The sequence below is a fragment of the Melospiza melodia genome, chromosome 11 (genome assembly GCF_035770615.1).
Source record: "Melospiza melodia melodia isolate bMelMel2 chromosome 11, bMelMel2.pri, whole genome shotgun sequence".
NCBI classification, from domain to species: domain Eukaryota; kingdom Metazoa; phylum Chordata; class Aves; order Passeriformes; family Passerellidae; genus Melospiza; species Melospiza melodia.
The window spans coordinates 27,551,042-27,578,778 of record NC_086204.1 but is presented as its reverse complement, the minus strand read 5'-3'; the positions used below and the strand labels follow the sequence as shown (position 1 = coordinate 27,578,778).

General features: G+C 45.8%; 1 protein-coding gene and 1 long non-coding RNA gene across 6 annotated transcripts; both read left to right on the top strand.

Annotated features, from left to right (window-relative positions):
- Nucleotides 1-25,434, top strand: FYB2 (FYN binding protein 2). Of its 5 annotated transcripts, none has more exons than XM_063166179.1 (18): nucleotides 1-132; nucleotides 3,782-4,487; nucleotides 5,776-5,970; nucleotides 7,026-7,059; nucleotides 9,991-10,079; nucleotides 10,857-10,885; nucleotides 11,804-11,835; nucleotides 12,627-12,711; nucleotides 13,491-13,632; nucleotides 15,584-15,704; nucleotides 15,806-15,846; nucleotides 16,127-16,196; nucleotides 18,402-18,485; nucleotides 19,665-19,693; nucleotides 20,478-20,538; nucleotides 21,071-21,163; nucleotides 22,851-22,935; nucleotides 24,776-25,434. In XM_063166179.1, the coding sequence occupies exons 1-18, from the start codon at nucleotides 91-93 to the stop codon at nucleotides 25,019-25,021; spliced, it is 2,184 nt and encodes a 727-aa protein (XP_063022249.1). In that variant the 5' UTR covers nucleotides 1-90; the 3' UTR covers nucleotides 25,022-25,434. The 5 variants fall into 5 exon arrangements, 3 of the variants coding, with proteins under 3 accessions (XP_063022249.1, XP_063022248.1, XP_063022250.1); XM_063166178.1 differs by having other exon boundaries at nucleotides 15,803-15,846; XR_010029043.1 differs by lacking the exon at nucleotides 24,776-25,434 and having other exon boundaries at nucleotides 15,803-15,846; nucleotides 20,481-20,538; nucleotides 20,704-21,163.
- A 93-nt stretch (nucleotides 25,435-25,527) lies between these two features.
- LOC134423290 (uncharacterized) lies at nucleotides 25,528-27,318 on the top strand. The gene is made up of 2 exons (XR_010029044.1): nucleotides 25,528-26,140; nucleotides 27,178-27,318. It is a non-coding gene; the product is annotated as an uncharacterized LOC134423290 (long non-coding RNA).
- Nucleotides 27,319-27,737: the final 419 nt, after the last annotated feature.

Sequence of the window (27,737 nt, the reverse complement as noted above, 5' to 3'; positions counted from 1 at the left end):
TTTGGGGCTGGCTCCGCCTGGGCTGGGCTGGGCTGGCTGCACTGGAGCAGAGCAGCAGAGCAGGAGGGCACACGGAGCATGCTGGGCTGAATGAACCCTGGAGCTGGCCTGGAGCAGCGAGGGATGGACCTGGTAACTGCTGGGGCTCTGTCTTTTGTGAAGCTGCCCCGGGGGAAGGATTTCTGCTCGGTTTTCTGCTGCTGAGCCATGGCTTGGGGCTGTTCTCTCCACGGAGCTGTTTATCCTGGGAGTGAGGTGTGCTCTCATTGCTCTGTGTGCAAGACCACACAAAAACTGCTTTGCTGCCCCAAAAAGGGGCTCCCAGCACTGCTTTCTTCCCCTCTCACTCTGACACTGCAGTTGTGCCTCTTGCTGTAACAAAAAGCTGAGTTGGGTGTATTGGTTTATTTTGGGAGAAGCTGGTGGTTAATGAGTCGATGGTATCTGCAGTGTGCTCTGCTCAGCCTGCCCGGGGTGCCTGGCCTGGCTCCAGCAGCCCCACGCCAGGACAGAGGGCAGCACAGATTAAACATTTACCCACCACAGCTCCCTGGGGAAGCAAGATAAAGGATGGAGCAAGCCAGAGAAATTCCAGCAGGGGAACAGGCAGTGCTTCCTCTCGGCTGTCCGGCGTGCCACGTCTTGAATGGGGTTTATTTTCCTGGGTTGATTCCTTTTAGAAAAGCAGCTACAGGAAACTAATGAGGATTAGTTCAATTTAGTTAATTAATTGAGAAGAGAAGGCTTTGGGGGGACTTTATTGCAGCATTTCAGTACCTGAAGGAGCTGCAGGGGAGCTGGAAAGAGACTTCTGACAAAGCCCTGGAGTGACAGGATAAGAGGGATGGCTTCAAACTGACAGAGGGCAGGGTTAGATCAGATATTGGGAAGAAATTCTTCACTTGGAGGGTGGGCACGCCCTGGCACAGGTTGCCCAGAGAAGCTGGGGCTGCCCCATCCCTGGAAGTGTCCCAGGCCAGATTGGACAGGGCTTGGAGCAACCTGGTCAGTGTTGGGTGTGCTCATGGCAGGGGGTTGGAACAAATTGGTCTTTAAAGTCCTTTGCAATCCAAACCATTCTGGGATTCTGCAATTCAGATTCCTTTTGTTTAATCCAAACAATCAGCACAAACCTCCTGCTGGTGCTCCTTCTAAAAGCCACCCTTATCACAGGCTTAAGCTGAGCTTTATTCTATTTCTTAGGCTGATCTTGATGTTAGGAGAGCACTTTATTTTTAGGGAGCAAATATGGAAAGTTTCTGTGCCCCCTGACTCTGTAATGCTTCTGTCCCCTGACTCCTCACAGCTTTCCGGCCAGTGGAAGTTTGTTTCCTTTTTTCTCTCTCTTCCCCTCTCATCTTTGCAGGGGCTTTTGCCAAATGTAGCATTATTCACAGTCAATTATTTGGCCAGATGTAGCTGTAATGCACATTGTGAGCTTTTGGCAGGCCTTTAAATTTATGAGTTTATTCTCCCTGCTCGTCAGCTGCTCTGATTTTCAGGGGACCTGAGCCCTCCCTGGGACCCTGGGGCTCCACGTGTGACCTGCCCAGCTCTGTGTTTAGGCTGAAGGTGTGTGGATCAAACAGGAGAGATGCTTGGATGGCTTTGTGGTTTGAAACAGCCCCAGCTCTGATGGAGAATTATCCCTGCAGAGACTGGGAGAACTCACTGCACCTTGGAACTCACTGCACCTTGCTGTGCAAGCAAGCAGCGTTTGCAGGAGATTTTTTGGGGAGGGATGGATTGCCCAGCTGGGTGTGGGTGTGCAGGAGGTGGCAATTTAACCCCAGCAGTTCTCTGTGTTTGGGGCCATACTTGTCCCTTTTTCTGTGAGCATCCATCAGGCTGCGCTCTGGGGGAACCACATCCTAGTGAGGGGCCCTGAGAGAGCATTGAGCACAGATAATCTCCCTCTTAATTAGCCAAATCAGCTGAAGATGCCATTTCAAGGCAAGAAGAATAACAATTTGAGGAGGGGGAGAAAGGAAAGCTCCTATCCATCCCACTTTAATTAAGCAGCCAAGCTCCTGACTGTCACAGCCCACTTCTATCACAGACAGTGCCAGGGAGAGGCCCGACCAAAATCCCCGTGTCTGCCTCACCTGAGGCACCCTGAGACAATCAGGTTCTTCTCCTTTCTCTTTTCTTTGTCTCTGAGGGCACTGATGAGGAATTGTTTGCTCCAGTAAAGAAAATCAGCGTGGGGAGGTAAACAGCTCTGAACTCTTCAACCACTGCTGCAGCACGTGCTACAGCTCCCTGCAATTGCATTAGGGCACCTCGCTGCTTTATTTCCTGTCTGGCATCACTGGAGGGATTTTTTGTTCAATTTTTTTTTTCCCCCTAAACCTGATTCATCCTCCGTGTGCCTCTGGAAGCTCCCATTCCCAAGGCTCTCTGCTAGATTAGCCTGTCTGGGCAGCTCACACAGCATCAGGCTGCTGACCACTAATATGAAATATAATTGGAGCAATTCAAACCTCTCCCCCAAGGGCTGGTTCTTTACATCATGTACTACCCTGTGAAAGTAATAAAGTCAGTGAAAGGGGTTATTCAAGAGAAATTGTCAGTGTTTAATAAATTGTGCAATTAAATGCAATAAAACCTCAGTATGCTATTCATCTGTTCTGTCTTAACACTTAAGGCTGGAGCTTTTTTCAGAATAACGAAGTTCTGTCCTAGATAATTTTTTCCAATTTCCTCATTAGACAGGTTCTCGTGAAGCCTTGCGCTGAACTGAGCTGCCAGAGCAGAGCACCTAATGTAATCATGGCATATAAAAAGTTATAGAGCAGTTCAAGGACTTAAGTAGCTCATAAATTTTTCTTCATATTTTCTCCCTAGTTCAGTTCAGGGCTGAATTTAAGCCACAGCACTGCAGGCAAAAACTTGTGCTCCCTTTTCTCCAGCGTGGGATGCAGGGGAGGTGAGGGACTGAAACAAAATGTTCTCTAAGTGCCCTTTTAAACTGCACTGTCACTGATTTGCTGCTTTTCTTCAAGAACCTGGGGTCTGGTAACTGTGTGGGAGAGAGGCTGAATGTCATGGCCACTGTCCATCACCCACACTGGGAGATGCCTTTTTTGGGTTATGTGTGTTCTGCTTCCTGGAGTGGCGTTAAAGGCAAGGGGAGAGGCACCCAAAGAGCCCTGGGTGACCTGAGGGACCCTGAGCTGAACCAGCACCCTGGAGGAAGAGCATTTTGTCCCAGAGGTTATTAGGAGTGCAGCACCAAGGAGGATATTTGGTGCTTCTCTTCTCACGGTGGAGTTTTCTCAAGGAGGGTGGGGATGGATTGGGCATCTCTGCAGCAGCACTGGCCTCTCCCCTGTTTGGTGTTTGTGTACTGAAAATATAGTGCAGCTTTCATACCCAGCAGGTGTATAAACAGGACTGCAGCACCCCTGCCAGGAAAGCTTTAACATTCAATTCAGGGTTTGCCAGATCCTCCCGAGGGAAATTCTCCATCACTGGGGAGAAGGAGGCATTTCCCCTGGCCACGCTGCTCCTGCTTGCCTTCCATGCTGTGCTCCTGCATTTTCCCCCTGTTTTCAGCTCTTTTGTCTTCACCAGAAGTGATTTGTGAGCCTTTGGAGGATCCTTTGAAAGAGCAAATTCTCCTCTGCTGCTTTTAAATTTTCACCGGGATTGGCATGTCCTTGGTGACCAAGGCTGAGTGTGCAGCCTGTTTCTCTCTGAAAACAGGATGGCTGTTTAAATTGCATGTTGCCACCTCTGTAAGCAGCTGCTCTGTGCTCTCCTCTCTCCCCTCACCCAGGAAGGTGTGACTGATTTCAAAGCCCTCCGAGCAAGATTTCAGAATGACTCCAACTCGGCCAACACGCCGGAGAAGAAACCTCCCAAGGAGATGATTGCCCCCAAACCTGGCTCTGCAGGGAACACCTCCAGCCCTCTGCCCCTGCCTAAGAGAGAGGTCAAAGTGTCCAAACCTGCCCATCCCACCTCCCAGCCCCCTGTGCTCACCCAGCACAGCCCCTTGGCACAGCCTGGGGGTGACAGGGAGCGGATGGGGCACAGCAAGGAGCACAAGGACAGCACCTCAGAGAAAGGGCTGGGTCCTCCCAAGAGCAGCTCAGAAAAGCCTCTGCTCCCCTGTGCCACTGACCAGCAAGGATCAAGCCAAACAGCTCCAGAAGACCCTCAGCTCCCGGATTCTTTCCAGCACGTCCTACAGATCTGGGAAGAGACTTTATCCCGCAAGGAGAAAACAAGTCCAACACATCGGGCGGCCAGCTCAGCTCCTGCTGCATCAGGCAGGGCCAGGATGGCAGCCTCTGGGAGCTCCCCTGTGCTGGACTGGCGTGCCCACAGGAAGGATGCTGTGCATGGCAGAGGGATTGCCCTTCCTCAGGCTCCCAGAGGACACAGGAGCTCTGATGGAGCAGCTGCTGAGGGTGTGGTGGCACCTGCGTTCTGCCTGCCCGGTTATCGTGCACCCAGAGAGCCACCTCAGCTCCACAAAGGTAGGGAAAGGTGCATTCTTAACACTGAATGTAGAAATACATGAGTGTATAGGTGATCTGGAAGTGCAGGGTATGGCAGCAGCAGAGGCTCTGCATCCTGAGGGTTGGGATCCTCAAACAAGAGGCCAGGCTGGCCCATTGGAATGCTCTGTACTTGCTCTGGAGGCAAGAAATGGGTCTCAAACTGCTGCTCTTCTTGGGTAAGGGGAGGATTCCCCATATCCAACATTTATTTTAAAAACTCACTCTAAGAAATCACCCATATATTGAGAGTAGGATGAAGATTGAGGACAGGAGACCATCTTAGTGTTTGGTGTGCCTTGGCCATTTGCAATCCCAAGGTAAATGTGGCTTCACGCAGATGTGAAAGGCTGGTATGGAAAGGTGTATTCTTAACACTGAATGTAGAAATAGATGAGTGCATAGGTGATCTGGAAGTGCAGGATGCAGCAGCAGGAGGGAAAAGCTCCTGAGGGTTGGGACCCTCCAACAAGAGGCCAGGCTGGCCCATTGGAATGCTCTGTGCTTGCTCTGGAGGCAAGAAATGGGTCTCAAACTGCTGCTCTGCTTGGGGAAGAGGAGGATTCCCCATATCCAATAAATTATTTTAAAAATTCACTCTAAGAAATTGCCTATATTTTGAGAGAAGGATGAAAACTGAGGACAGGAGACCATCTTAGTTTTGGTGTGCCTTGACCATTTGCAATCCCAAGGTAAATGTGACTTCACACACATTGAAAGGCTGGTCTACAAAGACACTTTAATTCTAATTAAAAGAGCTTAAACCTGAACCCCCACCACCACCACCACCTCTGCACCCTCCCAGCTTTGCAAAAGGTCATATTTAAGATCTGAGAATACATTTCTTAGAGAAACTGCTGCTGGGAGACTCAGAGGCTGTGAAGCTCGCCTAGCTGAGGTGACTGGATGATGGGGCATTGCAAATATTAAGTCTTTGTTTACCCTGGAAAGCCACCTCAGCAGGGCTGAGCACTGCAAACAGCCACAGCCCTAAATCCTGCTGGATTAAACTGTTACCAGCACAGAAAATTGGACTGGTATTTTACAATCCAGAGGAAGGGAGCTATTGAGAGCTGAGACCCCAGCATGGTTCATGTGGTAAAAATCTGTAAAAATGGGCCTTTCCATTTGTTGTGCCATTCTGGTACCGTGGTAATGGAGGAAGCAGAGCTGATTAGAAATGTCAGTACAACAGCTAATGGTCCTGTGTGGATTTTTGCTTAAATCAGGGCTAATTGCTGCCTGTCCTTGTGCTTCTCTGGAGCAGAATCAGAACCTCCCTTCTGCCAGCCTGGAGCAGGAAAATGGAATTACAGGCCTGGGAGCAAGTGGCCAAGGATTAAACCTCTGCCTTCAGCTGCATCCCTGGGCCCTGCCCCTGGGAAGCCTCCAAGACCCCCAAAGGTTGACCTCAGTGCTTTCCAAAGCACCATGCCTTTGCTGCACAGAGGAAATGAAACAAGTAAGACATATTTATAAGAGATATTTAGTCTTTTTTTTCCCCCCTAGATCTGTTTTATAGAAAATGAATTAAAACGAGCAGTTTATTGACAGCTGATTTCCAGCGCTCAGAAATCAGACATTGTTACTCGTTTATAACTTCTTCCTCGAGCATTAACGAGAGCCCAGCAGTTTCAGTGGGGCCGATTTTTGCTCTTAATCTGGAGAAGGGATCTGGTTTTCCAGAAACCCGGTTGCCTCCCAAGTGCTGCGTGCTGAGAGCAGTTTACAGCTGGCTGTAAAGCAGCAGCAGCAGCAGTGCCTGTGAGCCCAGCTGATCTTTATCACTCCCCTTCAATGGGAAATGCCTCCACTCTGGAGCGCACAACTGTGGGAAGGCACAGTAAAATTGTTAGGGAACAGTCTGCTAATCCCCCCCACTTCTGTTTTAAATACAACAGAGGGCAATGTCGTTAAGCGTTCCGACATCAAGAAATGCAAAAGTTCAGTTTCCCATAATAAAAGCCTATTGATGTCGCATAGTAGAATATTCTGGAACACTTAGTAAGCTGCTAAGTGGTGTTTCTTTATAGATACAGCCTTAATTACAGCCAGATCTTTAGGCACAACTTTGGATGAATTCAAAGGGAGCTGCTTTTGTAAGAAGGGCTGTGCTAAAGCTCTTTGGCTTTACAGTGCCAGCTCTTATTGGTGTGCCCTGGCTTTGATAAGAACGAGAAGGAAAGAGTTTTCATTGAAACTATTTTCTAGCCTGACTTTTCTAAATATACTAATCTGATGGGGGGAACTAGTTATATTTATATGCCATCATCTCCATGCCCTCCCAATATTATCTACCTCTAGAAAGCCTGAGGTTGTAGGCGGGAAATGTGAAATAATAATGCCAAATGAACAGAGGCAGGTGCCCCGTTTGTGCTGGCAGTGCTGTGTCACGGCTGCCTTGGTGTGCAGCAGGAAGGGCTGTCCCTGGAAGGGCTGTCCCTGTCACCCCTCCCGTGTGCTCTGGAGGATCCTGGGCTTGCCTTCCATCACTAATCCTCTGTTCTTTGTGTGCAGCTGCTGCAGAAGAGGATTACCTGACCCCTGAAAGGTGAGCATGGGCAGAGGCAAGGTGTGCCTCACAGGGGATGGGGATGCCCTGTGAAGATTGATCTAGAGGCTGGACAGAGTTGCAGAATAAAGCAGGGATTTATTGAAAGGATCTCCTCCATGGATCCACCTTGGGCAGCACCAGAGCCCAGCCAGGGCTGCACCCAAGATGAACCAAAATGGCCCCAAAATGCACGGCCGGGCACGGGCTCTGTCCCTGGGATCAGTTCTGCTCCATTTGCACCTTGCAGTTCATTGTCCCATTCCAGCTTTAGCCCAGGCAGTCCCACCCTGCTTGTTTTTCTCTCTCCAGCCCACGGGGTTTGTGCTCCTGGGCTGAGATTTGGGTCATTTGTCCTTGGTGCCCGGCTGGAGCAGGAATTGTTTTGTCTCCCTGCTCTGTGCACAGAGCTCACCAACACTTAACATGAAGCTCAGACCCACACACTAAAGCAGCACAGAGTCTGAAAAATAGAAAAGCTAAAAACCTGAGGCATCAATAGGAGCATCCCCCATCCCATTTCCCTTCAGCCTGGAGGGAATGGCCCATCCTGGATGAGCAGCTTGCTCCAGGGGCTGCTCAAGGAAGGGGAAGTGTGCAAGGCCAGGTTGGATGGGATCCTGAGCAGCCTGACCTATTGGAAGGTGTCCCTGCTTGTGGGAGAGGGAGGATTTGGAACTGGATCATCTTTAAGATTCCTTCCCAACCCATTCTAGGATTCTGTGTGTGATGGAGCTACGTGGCAAGTTCAAAGCTGGCTGGGAGGGCCCTCTCCTAATGGAGAAAACTTCATCCTTCTTTTCTCTTGAGGGCTCTTAAAACCTGATGGAGAGCTGTATCCGTGTGTCTTTAGGTCTGGTTTAGCTGGTGGGGAGTAGAATTCTGTCACTGCTTTAGCTGCACAGTCATCACCCCCACCCCGTGTGTGATTTTTGCTTCCTGTTTGCTGTGTACTCAACTTTTGTGTTTTTAGAACAGAAATGCTTTTGGAAACTGTTGTTGCTGAAACAAAGCCCTGGCATAGCCAGAAGGTGTTGGGGGTTTCTTTGCCAGCAGCAAAGGAATTTTTATTCCTGCACAATTCTGTGATGCTGTGTTTGTGCAGCCAGCACAGCCAGGGCACAGGAGCCACTGCCCTCCTTCACCCTTCAGCCTCTACATGCTGAAGTGAGGTTCTTACTGGGTGGTGGTCCAAAATCACTTGAGTTTGTCTGAAACAGCTCAAAACTCTTGCAGACACAATTCTTTTTTGTATGCAGGGAGATCCTGTCTTTTTCTGGTCTCTGACTTGTGGCTGTGCAGCAACCTGGGGTTTGTACAACAAGAGCAGCAAAAGTGGGGGAAAATATTCACACACGTTTTGTTGTAGGTGTGGAAAGGGGAAAGGGATCAGCTGCACCAAAGCAAAGAGAGGGGAATTCTTAAAATACTTTCTGTGCCCAAACAACTCCTCCAGCTATCACAGCAAGTTGTTCTTGACATCATGAGGTGCCCCTGCCAGTGTGGGCTGGTGTTAACTTTTAACCTGTGCTTGTCGGAAGAGAACTGGTCAAAAAATAACCTCCTCCAAAGCTGTTCTGGCAATGCAATGCAGCAAGGCTGGCTGTCCTGCTCCAACACTTGTGATATGGTCCTTACAGTAGGTCACTTGTTAAATATTAACTGTGTGATAACAGGGGGAATTAATTAAACAACTCTGGCATAAAAGCAAAATAACAGCAGTTTGGGGACAGGAATTCCCCTCCTCGAAGCCTCACCTGGAATGGAGTCTGGTCTCTTGGAGACCCCCTGGCGCAGTTTCTGGTGCTGACAATTCCTGGGCTGTGTGGCATGAGGAGCACCCTGTGGGACACAAGGGTGGCTGGGGGCTGCAGGGGACACCCCTGCCATCAGCACAGCCTCCTGCTTGGCTTCAGGGGCTTTTCCTTCTCTGATTTCACTGCTGTCAAAGTGCACCTTGAATTTCTTGTTCCTTGTGCTCTGGTTTCCCCTTAGTCCTTTCTCTGTTGAAGCTGAGTGCTGACAGTGAGGTGATTCCAGGAAAAACAGACCCTCCCTGAGGGTTTTTACAGCTACAAGGAGGAAGTTCCTGCTAGAATTCTCCCTTCTGCTCTTTCCCCACCTTACCCTGTCCCCCACGTGTGTTACAAGCCGTGTCTTGTGCTTTTTCTGCTTCCTGGTGCATTCCTAAAATGCCAAAAGCTCCCTCACTGTGGGCGGAGGGGAAGGGCCGGTGGGTTCGCCTGGGTAATTCAGGAATGCTGGGTTTTTACCCCTCCACCTGCTCCCAAATGGCACTAACATGAATTTCTGGAGGGGGAAAGGAAAAAGGAGAATGGGGAGAAGGGAACTGGGGCTGGGGAGCCCAGCACTAGGGCTGTGGGATGCTGGGGCTGTGGCGCTTCCCTTCCACCTGTGGCTGGCACGTGCCACTCACAGTGCTGGCGTGGAGTGGGCGCCTTGATAAGCTCAGGAGCAGCACCTTTAAATGATCCTTTCCACGAGAGCCCACATGCCAAAGAGTTCAACTGAGAATGCTTATCAATTTCAAAGCACCCGAGTAGGCTTGAAAAATGCTGCGCTTCGATCTCCTTGTTTTGTTTTCTGGTTTTGGGGTTTTTTTTTCTATTTCTACTTGAAGGATTGCTGTAGGCAGGAGGCTCTAACCCTGGTGGGAAGTCTCCTGATGTGCTTTGAGCCCTCAGAATGCAGCCTGGCCTCCCAAAGGATGAGCAGTGGGAGGGTTCAGCTGAGCCCTGCATGTGCCACAGGTCTCCTCTCCCTCCGAGGTATCCCTGATTTCACCTTGCTTTTTTGTAGGCTCACTATCAAAGCTCTTGATTTCCTTGTCCTTAAGATGATTTTTTTTTTTTCATACTACTAAAAGGGACAAGAAAAAAAAAATCTTTTCTCTCTTTTTCATCTTCTCAGTGCTCAGCTTGAAGAGCAGAATAATTATGAAGAAGCCCCAATGTACCTGAATCAGTCAGGGGACGCCACAACCTTGAGTGTCATTGAAGGTACTTTGAAAGGCAGCACTGGGAGGTGAATTATGTGCTAGCTGGGGAAAAAAGCCTTTAAAATAGGAAATAATAGGGAATAATACAGGTTTTTGTTGAGAAAAGCAGCTGCACAGTGGTCTGGGAGAACAGGTATGAGTGTCCTGTCCCCCTCTGCAATGTGAGGACTCTGGGGCAATGACAAAAAATGTTAAAATTTTGGGGGTAAAATGATGCTTATGGTAAAACTCAGTGGGGAATATCATAAGACATGACCTATGTAGAAGACAATAAAAAGAAGATAGAGAGGCAAGCCTCAGCATCTTCTTGGTAACAGAAGGGCACAGACTAGGAGATTTTTCCAGGTCCATCAATATTTTTCCCAGTATAATTTTCTCTATCAAAGGTGCCACTGCTCTGCTTTTACATTTTCCAGTGTTTGGAAGGTTTGGGAAGTATTGGGAGCTTTGGGAAGGTCATTTCTGCCACGTGCACAGGTTCTGTCTCCCAGTGGGAAAGGAGCCAAGCAAGTCCCTTGTGGGGGAAATGCCACATCCCCCTGGGATTTCACAGATCCCTGACAGGCTCGGGGCTGCAGCCCCCTGCATGCTTTTCACATATTTTAGCATAATTTTAACAATGCTCAAATAGCAGAGGGAGAGAGCTGTAGGACATGGGGGATGTCCATGGGGAATGTCCATGCTGAGCATCCCAGCTGAAGCTGAGTTTTGCACCTAAAAGTGCAGAGACTTTAACACCGATTAAAAATTAATATCTGTTCATAAATATCTTTCCTAGCACCTAAGGCAGAGCCTCAAAAACACAAGGTAAGCGTCTTGAAAACTTCTAATATCTGCATTTCTTACCTGCCAAGATTTTCTCTGCGTGCTGTCTGTGAAGACTCTCAAAAAACAAATAAGAAATTGCAAGAGGGGACACAAAGACGAATGAGGTTCCCAAACATACCAGTGGGAAGAGTCAGCCCCCTTGATTTCCACTGCAGAAATGCAAGGAAGTGATAACACCACCTGGATGGATGTTGGTAGTAGACTAAGTGTTAAGCACCAATATCAAGAATGTGAATTTTTGGAGGAAAAAAAATCCACTGCAATGTCCTGGAATTTCCTGCCAGGGGTGAGCTGGTGCTGGTGATCCCTCTGTGAGGATGTAAAAGCAAAACTGAGCCAGGCTGCTTGGCTTGGCAGCACACTTGGAGAGCTCATCACCCCGTGCCAGGAGGTGTCCCTGTCCTGGCCATCAGCTCTGGCCCTGCTGGAAATCTTTGTGAAATGTCAGACTCCAGTTTCACGTCCTGGCTTGCAAAGCCATCCCACTGCCTGGGAAATAGCCCAGCTTCCCAAACATATTTATCTCCGTGTGATTTGCACAGAGGTTCTCTGGCTTGGCTGCAGTCTCACTTTATGGCAGGCTGGGAAATCTTTATTTAAATTTAAAAAACTTCCTCCTCCTCTCCTTTCTGTAATAGCTTCCATGCTGACCAGTAGCTCCATTGGTCCAACCCCAGCACTGTTTTATTATCCCTGGATAGTTTGTCAATATGTGCATTCCCTGTCCTGCAAAGGAGATGAAATATCCTTTTCTGATGACTATTCCAAACATAAAATACTTCTGGGCTTTCTAAAGAAATATTTCTTTAAATGCTGGTTGACAGCTGAGGGCTTGTATGAAAGCTTGACTGCTGAGAAAAGCACAGTGGCTGAAGGCTTTCCTCTGCTTTATTCTAGAAACAGAAGATTTTCCCCTTTGCCAAATCCAGGTAATTTCCTTTCCTCTCCCTCAAACTTCTTCTAGCCCCACAACTGATTAGGGGTAGGAATTGAATATTGTAACACTCAGTAAATATAAAGAAATTTCATATATTTCATGACCAAGACAGCAGAGATGATGCTTTTCTTTGCCAGCACTCGTGGTTTCTAAGATTGTTTTCATTCTAAAACATATCTGGCAGGAAGATTGTAAAAAATTGCACTCTCTATTCCTACTGAAACCTCTAAACAGGGAGAGTTATGAGGCTCTCAAACTGGGGCACCTGGTTCTAGGTCCAAGGCAAGGTCCATTCTGAATTTCACCCTACAAATGTCCCACTTCGAGCTCCTTGTGGTGTGTGTTTATGGTCACTGTCTGAAACCTGGGGGTTTTTTGGTAGTGATTGAAGAGTTGTGTGATAAAAAGGGGTCACTTTTGTAGGAATTGTGGAGAAAAAAGGTATCAAGTTCTGCATCCTGTTGCTGTTTCTTCTGGCCTAAATCTCAATGTGGTAAGAGGCACATTGTGTGATCCAGGTGCTGCCACAAATGGATCTGTTTTGTCCTTTCCAACTGTGAGGAAACAAAAATATTAATTTGTGTCTCTTCCAAGAATTATTTGTATTATCCTTGAGTGACCACTGGCCTTTGGATTGGGATTTGCCTCACTTTACTGGTGGTCATTTGGGCATCTCCCTCATTCAGAGAGAAAATGAGCTGCTTGTTTGGGCACTGCCACAAAGCAGTGTGTTTGTGACTGTGCTGAAGTGTCTGAGATCTCTCTCATTTCTGAACGTTTCAGTCCAGAAAGAGCTCTGACAGAGGATGAAAAAGAGGGAAAACCGAGTGATGGAAGAGCAAAACTGGAGGAGAACAAAATGTTTGAGGTATTGTATCCTTGAGGTTAATTTTAATGATTATTATAGGATGTCTCTTCTCCTTCTTTCATCCCTCTGTTTGGGAAAAAGTTGGGGAAATGCTTTGGGAAACTTGAGCCCTTAATCCCAGGGTGTTTCCACCTTCTCTCTTGCTTGTCCATCACTGCACTGCTCCAGCCTGAAAGGTTGATGGGGAAGAGTGTGAAACTGTGACAGTGTTCACAGGGGTCCCAGGATGAGGGAAGAGATGAGGATCTGACTCCATGTTTCAGAAGGCTTGATTTATTATTTTATTATATATATAATTATTTATATATATATAATATTATTATTTTATTATTATATATATTATATTATAAAAATATCTTATATATATTACATTAAAACTATACTAAAAGAATAGAAGAAAGGATTTCATCAGAAAGCTAGCTAAGAATAGAATAGAAAGGAGTGAATAACAAAGGTTTGTGGCTCAGACTCTCTGTCCGAGCCAGCTGACTGTGATTGGCCATTAATCACAAACAACCACATGAAACCAATCCCAGATGCACCTGTTGCATTCCACAGCAGCAGATAACCATTGTTTACATTTTGTTCCTGAGGCCTCTCAGCTTCTCAGGAGGAAAAATCCTAAGGAAAAGATTTTCATAAAAAACGTCTGTGACATGAAACTGTTTTAAGTCCACAGATAATTGATATTCTCATGGATGCATGGATGTGTAATAGAAATACACATTAGAAAGCTGTTTCTGAGGGCTGCACTGACCAAACCCAACGTTGGACCCCAGACAGGTGGAAATGAGTACATGTCTCCCAAGGCAGATGGCAGAGGTGGGCTGAAGGCTCTGCAAGGGAGGCAGGATGTGACCAGTCCCCAAAATGCAACGTATCCAACCCCACCAGGGCTGGCAAGAGACAGAGCAGAGCACTGTGAGTATCTCATTGCACCACCGAGCGTTTCCCCAGTCCCCAGCCCCATCTGCCGCCCAAATGTCTCTTCCATGTGGGAATGTTAAATTTGGATGCAACTCTTGAACCAATTCAGTTAAACCGGGGCGAAAGGTTGCCCGAGCGTTTGTGTTCTGGTGTGGATCATTTATTTTGGCTGTGCAAGCAGCTTCCTGAGCTGGTTAACCATCTGCGCGGCCCCGGCCGAGGTGTTTGTTTTCCTAGCAGATTGCCCTTACCCGTGAGAGCTGAAACCCATCTCCTCTGCTCCTCATCATTCATGGGCTCTCAGGGAAGGGGCTGGCCAAGCCTTGGGGTGGAAATGAGCAGGGTGAGAGCCTGGATCCTCCCTCTGTGCCTGGCTGTGAAGGGTGAGCATCTCCTTGCTCCATCTCCTCGTGGTGCCAGGCTGACTTTGGGCTCCTTTCTCTCAGGATGCTCTGAGGCAGTGGCCAGAGATGCTGAAAGGCCCCTCAGCTGCACAATTAAACCAAATCACATCCCCTCTGCAAGCACAACTTCAGCTGTAAATGTTCATGGTCCTGTTGTGCACAAGCTCTGCGAGCCACTGGTGTGATATGGGAGCATTTCAGAGATGAAAGAGAGAAAAGTGGCTCTGTTGGGCTCTGTGGGCAGACCAGGAGTGTGAAGGAGAAAGTGTAAATTGACTGTGACCGTGGTTATTTTTATTGGTGTGGTTCTCAGGTATTTCTTTTTTTATTTATTATTATTATTTTAAATCACCTCATAATAATTTTCTGGTTTGGTTGCTGTCTGTTTCTGTAAAAGATCTTGCTGGTTTGCTTGACCTTTGAACAGCTGGAGGTAATTTCTGCTGGGATTTTTTTTTTCCCAAAAGTGCTCCTGGTGAGCCTCCTGCTCCAACAGAGAGGCTGATTTGGAGAACTGTTTGGTCCACCACTTGGCCGGCTGAATTTGGATGTTTTGCAGAAGTTTTGGTCTTTAGCTGGACCATGCTGAGGTGGTGCCTGTGTCCAGCAAGATGCATTGCATGAATCAGAATGGTTTGGGTTGGAGGGAGCTGAAATAAATAAGAAATAAATGAAATATACTATAAATAAATGAAATATATTATAAATAAATGACAAAAACCATTTCATTGTTCCTCTCCTTGCACCCTCTGCCACCTTCCACTGTCCCAGGTGCTCCAAGCCCTGCCCAGCCTGGCCTGGAGCACTCCCCTTGCTCATTTACAAACACTGTCTGCTTTTATTTTTGTGGCTGCATTTCTGCATTGCTCCAACTCTCTCAAGTCAATTTTAACGTTCTGACATTGCCACTTAGGAGTTCTGCAGGAATAATCTGTTTCTCACCTCATGAGGTGCAACTCCCAGGCCTGATTCCAGCCCTCAGTGAAATCCATCCCAGGGGTGCTCATCCTCCTTGGGTCCTTCCCAAGGTGTTGATTTACAGGTGGATTCCAATGGAATGGTTCATTATTTGGTTCTTAACATTTCCACCAACCATGCCAAGCTCTCCCTCCAATCCCTCCCTTGAGATCCAAAAATAATCTCTTGGATGCTTTTAGGTGAGGAAGATTTGGGTCGGAGTTGCCACAATTGAAAAAATCGACAGGCATATTAAGTTCTTAAAACATAAAATATTTTTACAACTTTTAAAGCTACAAACTTCGAAAATTGTTCACTTTTGTTTCTTGAAGTGTCTCAGAGCAGAGAATTTTTTGGAATGGAAAATATATTTGCAGGCTCTTATTTGTGGTGTTACCCTCAACAGTTTTCCTTTCTCTGAGAGGTGTTCCTCAGAAAAGCTCCTAAAGGAAAGGTTTATTTCATTTCTTTATAATATATTTCATTTCTTTATAATATATCTCATTTCTTTATAATTTATTTCATTTCTTTATAATTTATTTCATTTATTTATTTCATGTATTTATTTATAATCCCATTTCCAGGCCACAGCATGGGTATTGGTGCTCCAAAGCCACAAGGATCAGCCTTGGGCCAAAGCCCTGGGCAGTGTCTGCAGGCCCCAGAGGAGATCTATGATGATGTTGAGGAGCTGCAGGACAGACTGTGAGTGTGGCCCTGGGCTCTTGCAGTACCTGTGCCTAGGAAATGTCATTTAAAATCCCTCCTGCAGCATTCCCCCATGTCACACTTGTGTCTTCCAGCAGCCACGGCTCAGATGCCTCCAGTTCCTTCACTTCAGACAGCAGTAAGTGGGGAAGCTCAAGCAGAAGCTGCTTTTAATTTGGGCTGGTCCCTGGGAGATGCTGGGAATGGTTTTGTTTCACTTTCAGCATCTCCAGTGTCTCCTCCTGGCTGGGTTGCTCTGAATTCCCATTAAAACCAGTGGGGAGTAGTGTGCATGTCTAGCATGGAATTCATTTGAGCAGCCCTGAAGAGTGAAATGGAAAAGGTCTGGGTGCAATTTGTCCAGCAAACCTCACCTTATTGCTACTGAACTTGTCCTAATGGCATGCCTTGGTTTTAAGTTTCAGGAAACAGCTACGAGGAAACGTATGAGGATGTTGAGATTGGGGGTGATAACCTTGCAAAACCAGAGTAAGTTGCAATTTCTTAGCCTGTACTTTGAAATTCTGGCCATTCAGCCTTGATCTCACATGCCAGGTACTGGCTGCAAGCCTTTTTCTGTATTTTTTTTCCCTGACTCAGCTGCAGAAAGCTGTTGTGTGGGTGGGTTTCCTCCCTTCTTCCTCCCTCTTTCCCCTTTAGCTAACACTTTGGGAGCAAAAAGCCATTACCAAAATTAAATCCCAGAGCAGTGAGGGGGATTTTTCTTCCCGTAACACTCTCCATCCTTTGGAAGTGCTGCCCTCCCAGACCCATTCCTGCATCAACAGCACAGCCTCACTTGCCTTCTCCTCGTCCCAAGTGTAGCTCAGAATTGGCTGCACCTTTTTTGTGTGTGCCAAAAGAGGGGATGCTCGAGGGACAAACAGGACAAAATGCTCACATTTGAGATCACAGAAGGCTGCAGAAGAACCTGATGTGCTGCAACTAACCTGCAAACAGCTCATTTTTTATGTAGCCTCTCAAGATATTTGCTTTCCACGGGGTGTGTTATAAAACCAATGAGTTTTGCAGCCTCTGGTTTATGCGCTGCCTGAGCTTCCCAAATGGATTAGGAGGTGTAAGGTGAATTTTAGTTGTGTTTTGTGGGTTCCCTACCCTCATGCAGTAAAAATTTGCCTTTGAAAGGAGCAGAGGCAGCCTTTGGGAAAGGCATCTGTGGCACAGGATTGCTTGGAGTGCATCTGGTGGCTCTCTCCTGAGCAGCAGTGTGGGAGGAATAACAAGGTGTTGCTGAGCATCTGCTTTTCCCTTATGGATGAGGAGCTTGCACTGGCCTGCATCTGCATCCCAGCCCAGCCTGTGTGTGACAGAGAGAGGGAGGGAAAAGGGAAAGCTGAACCCCCTGGAGGTGGCAGGATGGTTATTAAAAGAAGGAAATGTGATGGTGTTCACAGGGGTCTCAGGATGAGGGAAGAGACGAGGATCTGACTCCATGTTTCAGAAGGCTTGATTTAATTGTTTTATGATATATATTGCATTAAAACTATACTAAAAGAATAGAAGAAAAGGTTTCATCACAAAAGGCTGGTTAAGCTAAGAACAGAAAAAGAAAGAATGATAACAAAGGTTTGTGGCTCTGCTCTCTGTCTGAGCCACCTGTGATTGGCCATTAATTAGAAACATCCAACATGAGACCAATCCCAGATGCACCTGTTGCATTCCACAGCAGCAGATAATCAATGTTTACATTTTGTTCCTGAGGCTTCTCAGGAGGAAAAAATCCTAAGGAAAGGATTTTTAATGAAAAGATGTCTGCGACAAAGGAAGTGTCATTTCTCTGCAAATTGTCCGTGGGAGTCGCGTGGTGGGGGAGCAGCAGCTCCTCCATCCCAAGGGAAAGGTGTTCCCACATGGATCAGGCACATCCCCTCCCCTGGCAAGAACATCCCTGCCTCTTCTTCACCCCCCTGCACATGGATGCAGGAATTAAACTCTCTGGTTGACTCACAAAGGGAGCAGAGCATCTTGCTGGGGCTGCAGAGGAATTTCAAGGTCATTTGGGACCAAATTCAGAGGTTTCAGAGGGCAGGGTCCTAATCTCCAAACCAGCCTTTCTGTGATCTCTCTATTGATCCCACGGGCAGGATTAAGTGTGCTGAGACACATAAAAGGTTTTTAATGGTCCTTGTGCAGGGTAATGACCCCCAGGGGAGGACCTGGGCTGCCTGCAGATGCTTTACAGGAAAATTGCAGTGTAGATTTGCAGCCCTTTGTAAACTTCAGAGAGAAGTGTGTGCCTTGGACCATCCTCCTCAAGGACACACACACAATGGAAATGTGTGGTGGAGGGTGGCCCAGAAGGTGCCCCTGATGTCCCCTTTAAAGGTCTCTGCAATGCTTCTGGGTAATGCTGCCCTTTCCTCAGGAGTTTTCACTCCAAAGATAACCTGGATCACCCTCTGGTTGTTGGGTCAGAGAAGAGGAGCTTCAATTAACACAGAAAAATTTAAAGCTAAGCAAAAATATCATCTTGGACTTAATAATTAAGCACCTTTTCCTGTGCTGGTGCTGATCCCAGTGAGTCTGTGATCCATAGGATGCTGTTAACACTTAAACTCTTCTGAGCTGAGGTCCAGGGTCTGCTGCCCTTCCTTTCCCTGCCCCCAGAATCTCTGGGGCTGCTTCTGCACCTTCTGTCCCTTTTAATTTAAAAGCTGTTTCTCTTTTGGACAGAACAGAAAAACAAAAGAGATTTGGAAACCTGTTTAAGATAGAAAAGTTGAAGCTGAACAATTTCAGGCTCAAGGACAACCTAAGGTAAGAAAATGCTGGTGGTCCCATCCCTTCCCCCTTCAAACCTGAGCATTCCTCCTGGCAATTATTGGAGAGCAGGAGGTCTAGGAGTAAGGAATACAGATATTTTTTTGGAAACATAGGCCAAAAGTGCTTCTATCAACTCACTAGGAGCTACTATGGTCAATGGTCCATCTGTGCGGCTTCTCCAGAACCTTTAGCATCAGGAATCTCCTGGAGCTGGTCCTACAGCAGTTTCCAGGTTTTCATAGATTTTCTGTGCCTTTGGTACCTTTCTGATGCCTCAGCATGGCACAAGGTGCACAGGGGAATGTAGGAAGGTGATCCCTGCTGCCAGGATCAGGGACAGCCTTGTTGATCTGGGGTTTTATTCCAAGTTCCATTCAGAGCCAAGAGCATCTGCTGGAGAAGTTTAACAGTGAGTTTTCATTCTAACAGGGTGGGGAATATGGTATAACTTCCTACAGTGCCTTTTTGGGTATTCTAATATGCAAAACTGCCCAAAAGTTTCCAGGGAAATTGCCTTTTCCTCAGGTGTGCAGAACCTGCAGATCCTGTCCTCCACTGCTGCCTCCTCCTGTGCACAGTGCCTGAACTCCAGGAAAATGCTTCCTTTTCTTATTTCTTTGGGAATTCCAGGTTAAACATTTCCTCTTTCATGTCAGGAAGGTTTTCCCTACAAACCTTTTCACGTAAGATGCCCTCCAGCAGCTCCTTCAAATACAAATATCATAATAGGGAAAGACCCACCTGATATTGTGCCATTCTCCTGTTTCAAAGAGCCCTTAAAGCTCCTGAAATAATCTTAGATATCTACAGAATTGTCACCTTTAAATTCTTGGACAACCCCTGATGTTGGCAGACTTACAGGAAGGAATTGCCACTGACTAAAAATTCCAATTGTCCAGCAATCCCCTTGCTGTTGAGAAGGGCAGCAGGAGTTTGGACTGTTCTTTGGATGCAGTGTAGACCTTTCCTGCTTGATAAACATGTGGCTCTTATTGCTGGAAGTGCTTATTTAGCAAGGGATATAATTTTGGGAAATGCTGTTGGTACCGTGGAGCCCTCGACCTGTCTCTGTCTCTTCAGCAGCATCACTGACAGCTTTTTGGGGCTCCTTGTGGCTTTTTGGGCATTGCTGATGTGCAGATTTGTTTCTAAAAGCCTTTTTTCTATCCACAGACTGGTTTCCATTTCAGTACCAAATTTAGGTAAGCACATACCTGTACCTGACTCCTGGGGATTTGTGTGGGTTTGAAGAGCCAAATGTTTTGTACCATCAGCCTGGTGCGCTGTGCCTGTCTGAAAATCATGTATTGTGGCAGAGGTAGCTTTGAAGACTTGACAGAGATTTGTGTTTCATTTGAGAGTGGGGGTTTTGTTCATTTTTGGGTGGTTTTGCTTTAAAGAAGAGGATTCCTCCTGCAGATTTGGGTATATCCAGGAAGGTAAAGTGTGAAACACTTACCCATGCAGAGCTGCTGCTGGCAGTGGTGTGTGAGCCCATGGTACTCTAGCTTAAAAAAAAAATAAATAAATTCCACTTTACAAAGAGGTTTACTCTTTGTAAAACTCTTTATTCCTGCGTGCTGGAGAGTCAAGTTCCTCTACATAAACAGAGTGGACACAACCTCAACCCTGAGAAGTTGAACATTGGAGTGAACATACCCAAGTCCTTGTGTTGGGAGCACTGCCTGGGCTGGCTGCAGTGCAAACCTGGGGCTTTGCTGCTGCTCCTGCTCCAGCCATGGAGCTGGATGGCCAAACCCATGCATAAAACTGCCCACAAACACAACTAACCAACCCAAGCATCATTCCTTGTGCTGGACCTTTGCTGGGTGTTTGGGAGCTCCGAGGTTCCTTTTGCATTTCCTTGGCCCCTTTGGGTTGAGCAACAAGCAGCAGCCCCAGTTTTCCTCTGCAATGGATTATTTGGAGTACCAGGCTCAGAGGGACATCTCCTAATCATTTTCTGTCCTGCATTTTGGTTGACAGCAGCTGTGTCCCAGGAGGACAACGTGTATGATGATGTCGAGGTGGAGCAGAGAGAGACCAGGTGAGGAGGGTGCTCTGTCCTGGGATTGTCCTCAAGCCAAGGAGATTTTCCTCCTGGCACAAACCTGTGCCTGGTACTGTAACCCACTGAGGGTCATGATCTGGTTGGGATTCATTCCTCTGGAGACAGTCCAGGTGCCCTCCCTGTGTGTGTTTAATTTGGCAGGATCTGTTACCCAGTTAGCGCCAGAGACGTGAAAAGGAGAGAGCAGCTCCCTGAAACACGTGAAAAATCTGATCTTTTTCCTAAGGAAGGAAAACTCCGTCTCCCAGACCCGATTATCAGCCCTGTCCTGGCAGGCTCCCTGTCAGAAAAATTACTTTTAATAGGAACAGCATGTCCTGGTGTCTTGCTGCCAGATGACTGCGGTGGCTGCGCGTGCTGGTGTAAATCACAGCAAGTGTTTGCATTTCAGTGCAGGGTGTGGGGGGGAGATGGAGAAAAATCCAGGCCCTGTAGGCACACAGGGATCTGGGGAGGGGACACAATCTGCTGGGAAAAACCTGAATTCCTGCCTGTTTGCTCCTCTCAGAGGGAAGGATGACAAGTACAGAGTCCGGATGCCAAAACTTTGGGTGGCAAAAGAGTACAAGGACAAGAGGAAAAGCATCGACGGCGTGGAAAGGTCTTGATTTCCATTCTGTGCTCCCATTTTGTCTGAATTTGTGCGCATCTCTGAGTGCTTTCAGAAGCAGGATGTCCCTGACTGCACAGGCATTTTGTCCTGGTTGATAGTCCAGGATTTCAGGAGTCTTTGCAGAAAATATCTCAAGGGTGAAGCAAACCCTTGGATCTGAGCTGAGCATAAGGGGAGGATACCCAAAAGTCTTATCCTGAAGTTTTGTCATGACTTTCCACTGAGCTGAGCCAAAAGTTGTTACTTCCTACATATTTGGCTCCTTTTTGCTACTTTAGTAGATTTAGATTAGATTTTTGGAAGGACTTCCTCCCTATGAGGGTGGTGAGGCCCTGGCACAGATTGTCCAGAGAAGCTGTGGCTGCCCCTGGATCCCTGGAAGAGTCCAAGACCAGGCTGGACAGGGCTTGGAGCAACCTGGGATAATGAAAAATGTCCCTGCCCATGGCAGGAGGTGAAACCATTCTATGATTGTAAGATGCTAGGATTTTGGCAAGAGCCTTGTATTTTAAAGTATTGATTAGTTGGGCTGAATTCATTGACTCTTGTGTGCCATTTGTGCATAAAAGCAAGATTTTTTTTTTGTTGGTTTTTTTTTGGTTTGGTTGTTTTTTTTTTTTTTTTTGTTATTGGTGCTGCAAAAATTCACATGGAGGTGAAGGATTTCCTTTCCCTTTTAGACCACAAAAACGTGCATCACGATGACCTTTTTCATTACCTAATACCTGGGAATTTGAATGTAAATCAAAGACCCATTTTTGGGTTCTCACCACAGAGTTCCTGCTTGGGGCTGCTCGAGCACCACTGGTTGTGCTGTGCAGAGTCTCAGATGTAACTTTACAGACCAACACAGAGTCCATGCAATTTCAACCTTCCCTTATTGATCACAGGTGCTGCCCAATGAGGAATCTCTTCACAGCTTAAAAGTCCCTAATTTCAGCTCTTGTTTCCCTTCCTCTTTAATTTTAAGTGCATCAAAATGAGCCAAGGATTAATAATTTATTACAAATGGGTGGGGTTTTTTTTTTTGTTTAGTGTTTGTTTCCTTAGTTTTAAAATGAATGCTGCAGCTGTAATTTTGTCTATCAGAAAGAGTGGCATCCCCATATGCAGGAAATGCCCCACTCCCTTTTAGTGGGTTATAAGAACTTGTTTTCCACTTTACAATGCCATATAAATGTCTGCTTGGGGCACTTTCTCCTCTGTGTGCTAAAAATCCCAAAGAAAATCTGGAGAGCTGTGTCAAGCCCCACTTCCATAAGCGACTCAGGATGAGAGTTATCTGGGGACCCTTAATTTCTGAGCATAAATAAAACCAGAAGGAGACAAACTGCTGGGGGGAAAGTGAATTGTTGACTTCCATAAAAACGGGGCTGATTTGAAACACTCAATAGAGAGTTTATTTGTTCCCACGCTGCTTACAGAACAAAGAAAAAAAAAATTATCCCAAATGGAGATAGAAAATGGCTCAAGTTGTGCCTCACTAAACTTGAGTTGTCTATTCACCCTTTTCTGAGAAATAGGGATGCGAACTTTGTGTGGATTGCTATTCCAAGAGTTCCTTGCAGACAAGGCTGGAATCAGGCTCTGGGTTGCAATTTCAGATGTGCCAGGAGTTATTTAAATGCAGCTCAGAAATGTAAATGTATGTGTGTGTCTCTCTCTCTTGTTGCAGAAATATCTTCAAATTCAAGAAGAGCAGTGAAGAAAAGAGCAAGAAGATGGACAAAGAAGAGAAGTTGTTTAGAGAGACATTTATGGTGAGTGTCTTTCTAGCTGTGTCAGGGGAGGAAAGCAGCTCTGTGGCTTGTTTAAACTACTCATGTTGTTGGTCCTCAGCTGTGCTGGAGAAGTTTTCCACTGACCTGTTGCCTTCTCACCTGATCTGGGGTGTCCAGAGGAGAAAAGCAGCTCTGTGGTTTGCTTAAAAGACACCTGGTGGCACCTTCTTGGTCCTCAGCTGATGTGTTAGGGTTTAACTGTTGTATTTTCAAATCCTGTACTGCACTAGTGTATGACTCTAAACTCCATATAAAGCATCAGCTAACTGTGTTCACATTTTGGTCAGACAAAACAATCCCTCTAGGCCTGATTTTCAAGGACACCTTACTGCCTCAGGCCCAGAGAAGTACAGACAAAAGTGAATTGAGGGGGAGCAAACTGGTGCTGAGTTATCTCCTCACATGGGGCACCAATTTGTCAGATTAAGCCCTTTTCTGACCCAGAGATGGACAACTGAGAGGTGTTTTAAAAACTTTTATTTCATTTTCAGTCTCATGCGAAGGGTGAGACAATACAACTGTTATAATTCACTCCATCACTATCAGAAGCCAACTACTTCCTAACTACAATATATTATAAGTGTTTTTTGGCCTATCAGCTTTTGCCACACCATGCTGTAAATGCCCTAAAGCCAATCATCTAAAATTACCCCTCATGGGTCTTACTTCAGTGCATCTTTCATAGTTCTATTTCCCAAAAGTATTTAGTCTTATTTGCAAGGCCATCCTTTGAAACTTTTTCCTAGTTCCATTTCTCTCTCAACAATGTCTGTCCTATTCCATGGCATTTCTAAGTCAGCATTTCTTGTCTCAAGGTTTACATGCTGTGTGAGCCTTCTGTCAGGCTTTGAGAATTTTTCTACAAATCCATTTCCCACAATTACCTGAGGGTGTGATTGGAGGACTAATTGATATTTAAATGGACCAAACTTGTAATTGTCTGAAAAACTTGTGACCACTGTCCATCTTGGGTGTAGCCTCAAGGAGGCTCCTGACTGCCCAACATGTACCTATTGAAGGCCTGCAATAATACAAAAATGTTGTGGTGTTGTGAGTCCCAGGACGAGGTGAGAGATGAGAATTAACTTTAAGTTCTTAGAAGGTTGATTTATTATGGTATTATATGGTATTATATGATATTATAGCATAGCATATTACAGTATAGTATAGTATGGCATATTATAGTATATTATAGTATGTTATATAGTATAGTATATTTATTATAATATATTTATTATAGTATATTAAAAGAAAAATATACTAAAACTATTATAAAAAAAGAGAGGAGCCATCAGAAGGCTAGACAAGAATGAATAATAAAAACCTGTGACTCACCAGAGAGTCCGACACAGCTGGACTGGGATTAATCATTAAGTAAAAACAATTCACATAAAACCAATCAAAGATGCACCTGTTAGTAAACAACCTCCAAACCACATTCCAAGCAATCAGATAATTATTGTTCACATTTCTTCTCTGAGGCTTCTCAAGAGAAAAATCCTAGCAAAGGGATTTTCCATAAAATATCATAGGAACAAATACCCGCTTTTATTTCTTCAGGTTTTATTTCTTCAGATTTTATTTCTTCAAATATTATTTCTTCAAATTTTATTAATTTTGTCTAGCTTCAGTTTTAGGTAGCCATTTCAAGGCATCAGTCGCACTGCTCTCACCTGGATCTTCATCAGAGGCGTTGTTGGGGTTTTTCTCCCCAAAGCCTCACGACCCACCCCGAAATCTCCTCCTCCCTCCCTCCCTCCCCGGCGCCCTGTGAAAGCTGCACACACAGATACAGAATAACCCCTGTCCTTTCCTGCAGTACCACGAGGAGATCCGCGTGCTCGCCAGGGCCCGCGCCGCGCGCTCGGTGCGCAGCCAGCGCCGCGCCGACCTGCCGCTCACAGCTGGGGAACAGCTGGATGTCATCGACACGCACGGCGCGGCCCACGGCGCCCAGGGCCACGCCGTCATCTGCCGCAACGCCCAGGGCAGATGTGAGTCTGCAGCCCGGCTCCGGGTGACAAACCACCTCCCAAACCACCTCCCAAACCACCACACGGCCTAGTGAAGCTCAGTGCTGTTAGGAGTGATAGTGGAGCCCTGGGAAATGTTAAAGATAGTCTTTGAAAATGTGAGGCTTTGTGTTTTCTCAGATCACTGCACCTGCGTAAGCAGTACGATGAACAATATAATTGTTAGATGTGATGATTGTTTAGTAATTAAATATTATGTAATCATAAGAAGAATCATGAGAAACTATGTTGGAAATTTAAGGGGGCTATGTTTAGCTGAAATCTGTACAATAGATTTTTTATACAATCTGTATACAATAGAACAATATAAGTTTAATAACATGAACGTTATATAACGATAGACTATAAAAGCATGATCATCTCAGATGTATGGTTGGAATCAGATTTGGGTGGAAAACTACCCCAATTCCCAGAGCTCTTAATAAAAAGCACCACATATAATCGATTATGTGTTTTTGAACGCTAACAGGAGGGTAGCTAGTCATACAGGGAAGTATGGATAGTTTATACAGCAAGTTTATGGATAGTTGGGTGGTTGGGGTGAATGTGTAGGGTTATAGTCCTGAAAGGTTGATGAGCAGGAGGAAGATCATGAGGGATGTTAGAATCAGGGCTCATTTGTGTCCTTTTTCATCTAGAGGTATTATTAGTTGTTTTGTAACTAGGTTAACAAACCATAGCTGGAGGGTTGAGAGTGGGTTAGTGATTCATCGGTTATCCAGGGATGGTAGTAGGAGGGCTGGGAATGTTATTGAGGTGAGGATTAGTGGGATTCCTAGGAAGGATGGGCTTGAAAACTGGTCAAAGAAGCTGAAGTTCATGGTCAGGTTCAGGGGGTGGTGCTTGGAGCGATGGGTAGTTTGTTAGAGGGGGGATTTATTGATACGAATGACAAAGGTTTGGGCTGGATGATTAAAGAGAAAGTGAGTCATGAAGTGAGCATGATAAAAAATCAGGGGTTGGGGTTTAGTTGAGGCATATAATTAAGGGGGGGAGGGTCCCTCTTTCTTTTGCTTAAAAGGCTAATGCTGGTTCATAGCTTCTTAATGATTAGGATTAGGATTTTGCTAATTCCCTTCCTTTTTGCTAATTCCCTTCCTTTTTCCTCCTCCCGCAGATGGGTACGTTCTGGTGGAACACTTGAACTTCAGGTAATCTCTGGTTTTTTTTTTTTTATTTATTATGATGCACATTTGTCAGAACCCAGGAAATTCCTCTGGCTGCCCTGGAGGGCTCGAGCCCTTGGCACAGAGCCCAAGACCCCTGTGCCTTTGATTTAGCCCTTGGAAAAAACAATTATCAACCTTTATATGAAGAATTACAAGTCAACAAAGTTTAAGTAGAATAATAGTTAGTTTGTCACGGGGTGAAAAATAGATTTTTGAGGTTTTTGAGTGGGGGCTCAGGGTCCCAAGGTGGAGGAATTTGGGTGTGCCTTGTCCTTTTTCCTTCTTTTTCTTGGCCTCCATCTTCTGGGTGATGTTGGCATTTTTAGATTGGTTTAGGGTAGAAACTCACTGTCTAACATAGATGATAGGTATTGGGAAGTTATTGTAAATAATGCACACGTAGTTTTTAGTATAAAAGATAACTCCAGTGTGCCTCAACCCGACCTGCCAGACAGACTTCATCGGGTCAGAGAAAGAATTTTATAGATAAGAAACAATAAACAACCTTGAGAAGGAGAACAGAAAAATCCTGACTCCTCCTTCAACTGCCAGGCTGGGAAAAAAGAAGTTTGTACATATCTCAGAGTCACTGTGACCAGCAGAGATTCTGAGACATATTCTCCTCTCTTTCCTGTGTGGGGATAGCTGGAGAAACGTACTTAAAACTTCTGAAGGCAGGGGGAGTTAATGTAAACAGCCAGTATGAAATATTAAATAAGTATTTCCAGTTGTGCTCTGCTGCTGGACATGTTTCCAGTCCAACTGCAGCTAAAAAAAGCCCTGTCCAGTCATGACTTGTGTAAATTGGAGATTCCTGACTTGCCTTCAGATATGCCATATTAATCCACATCTGCTGCAAACATGGGCCACTCGTGCCTTGCCTTGCCAAAGCACGCCCTTAAATTCCCTGCTGCAGCATTTCCTTGCATGCTCATGCATAATTCATAGAAATTAGCCTCCTCTTACCCAGGTGGCCCTTGCTGGGAAAACTCCTTTATTTTTTTTTTTCTTTGAGACAGACAGTACTAACTGCCCTGAGAGCTGCTGTCCCCTGGAGCATCCCTGAAGGTCTCCTGTGCTTGCTGCATCCCTGACAGCCCATGTTGGTCAGCTGTGGGGTGGTGATGGGAATGTAAATAAAGCTGGAGTTTTGTACACTGTTTAATGTGCAAGAGATGTTTCCATTTTTTTTTCCCCCCTGCCATTTATAACATGACTTCACTGATTATTAGTTATTTTCAGTATTTCTCACTTTTTGGAGTACCTTGTTAGTCAGCTCTGAAATAGCCAATTTATTTCTACATTTTAAGGAAAAGAATAGTGCAGTTTAGTGGCTCAATCTCATTTCTGTCAGAACTGCAAGTTTCCCCAAAAGATTTGCTCTTTAAAAAGCACACCCTATAAACTGGAACTGGTTTTGGTCTTAAAAGTATTGGGAGCAGTAGTATGTATCACCAATCTTGCTGTGTTAAATATATAAAATAGTGGAAAAGTTGACTCATTTCTTTGCAAAAATAATATGAAAAAAGAGTAAATAAAGCATTCAGTCAAAAATGACTTTATTTTTTTAAGCTAACTT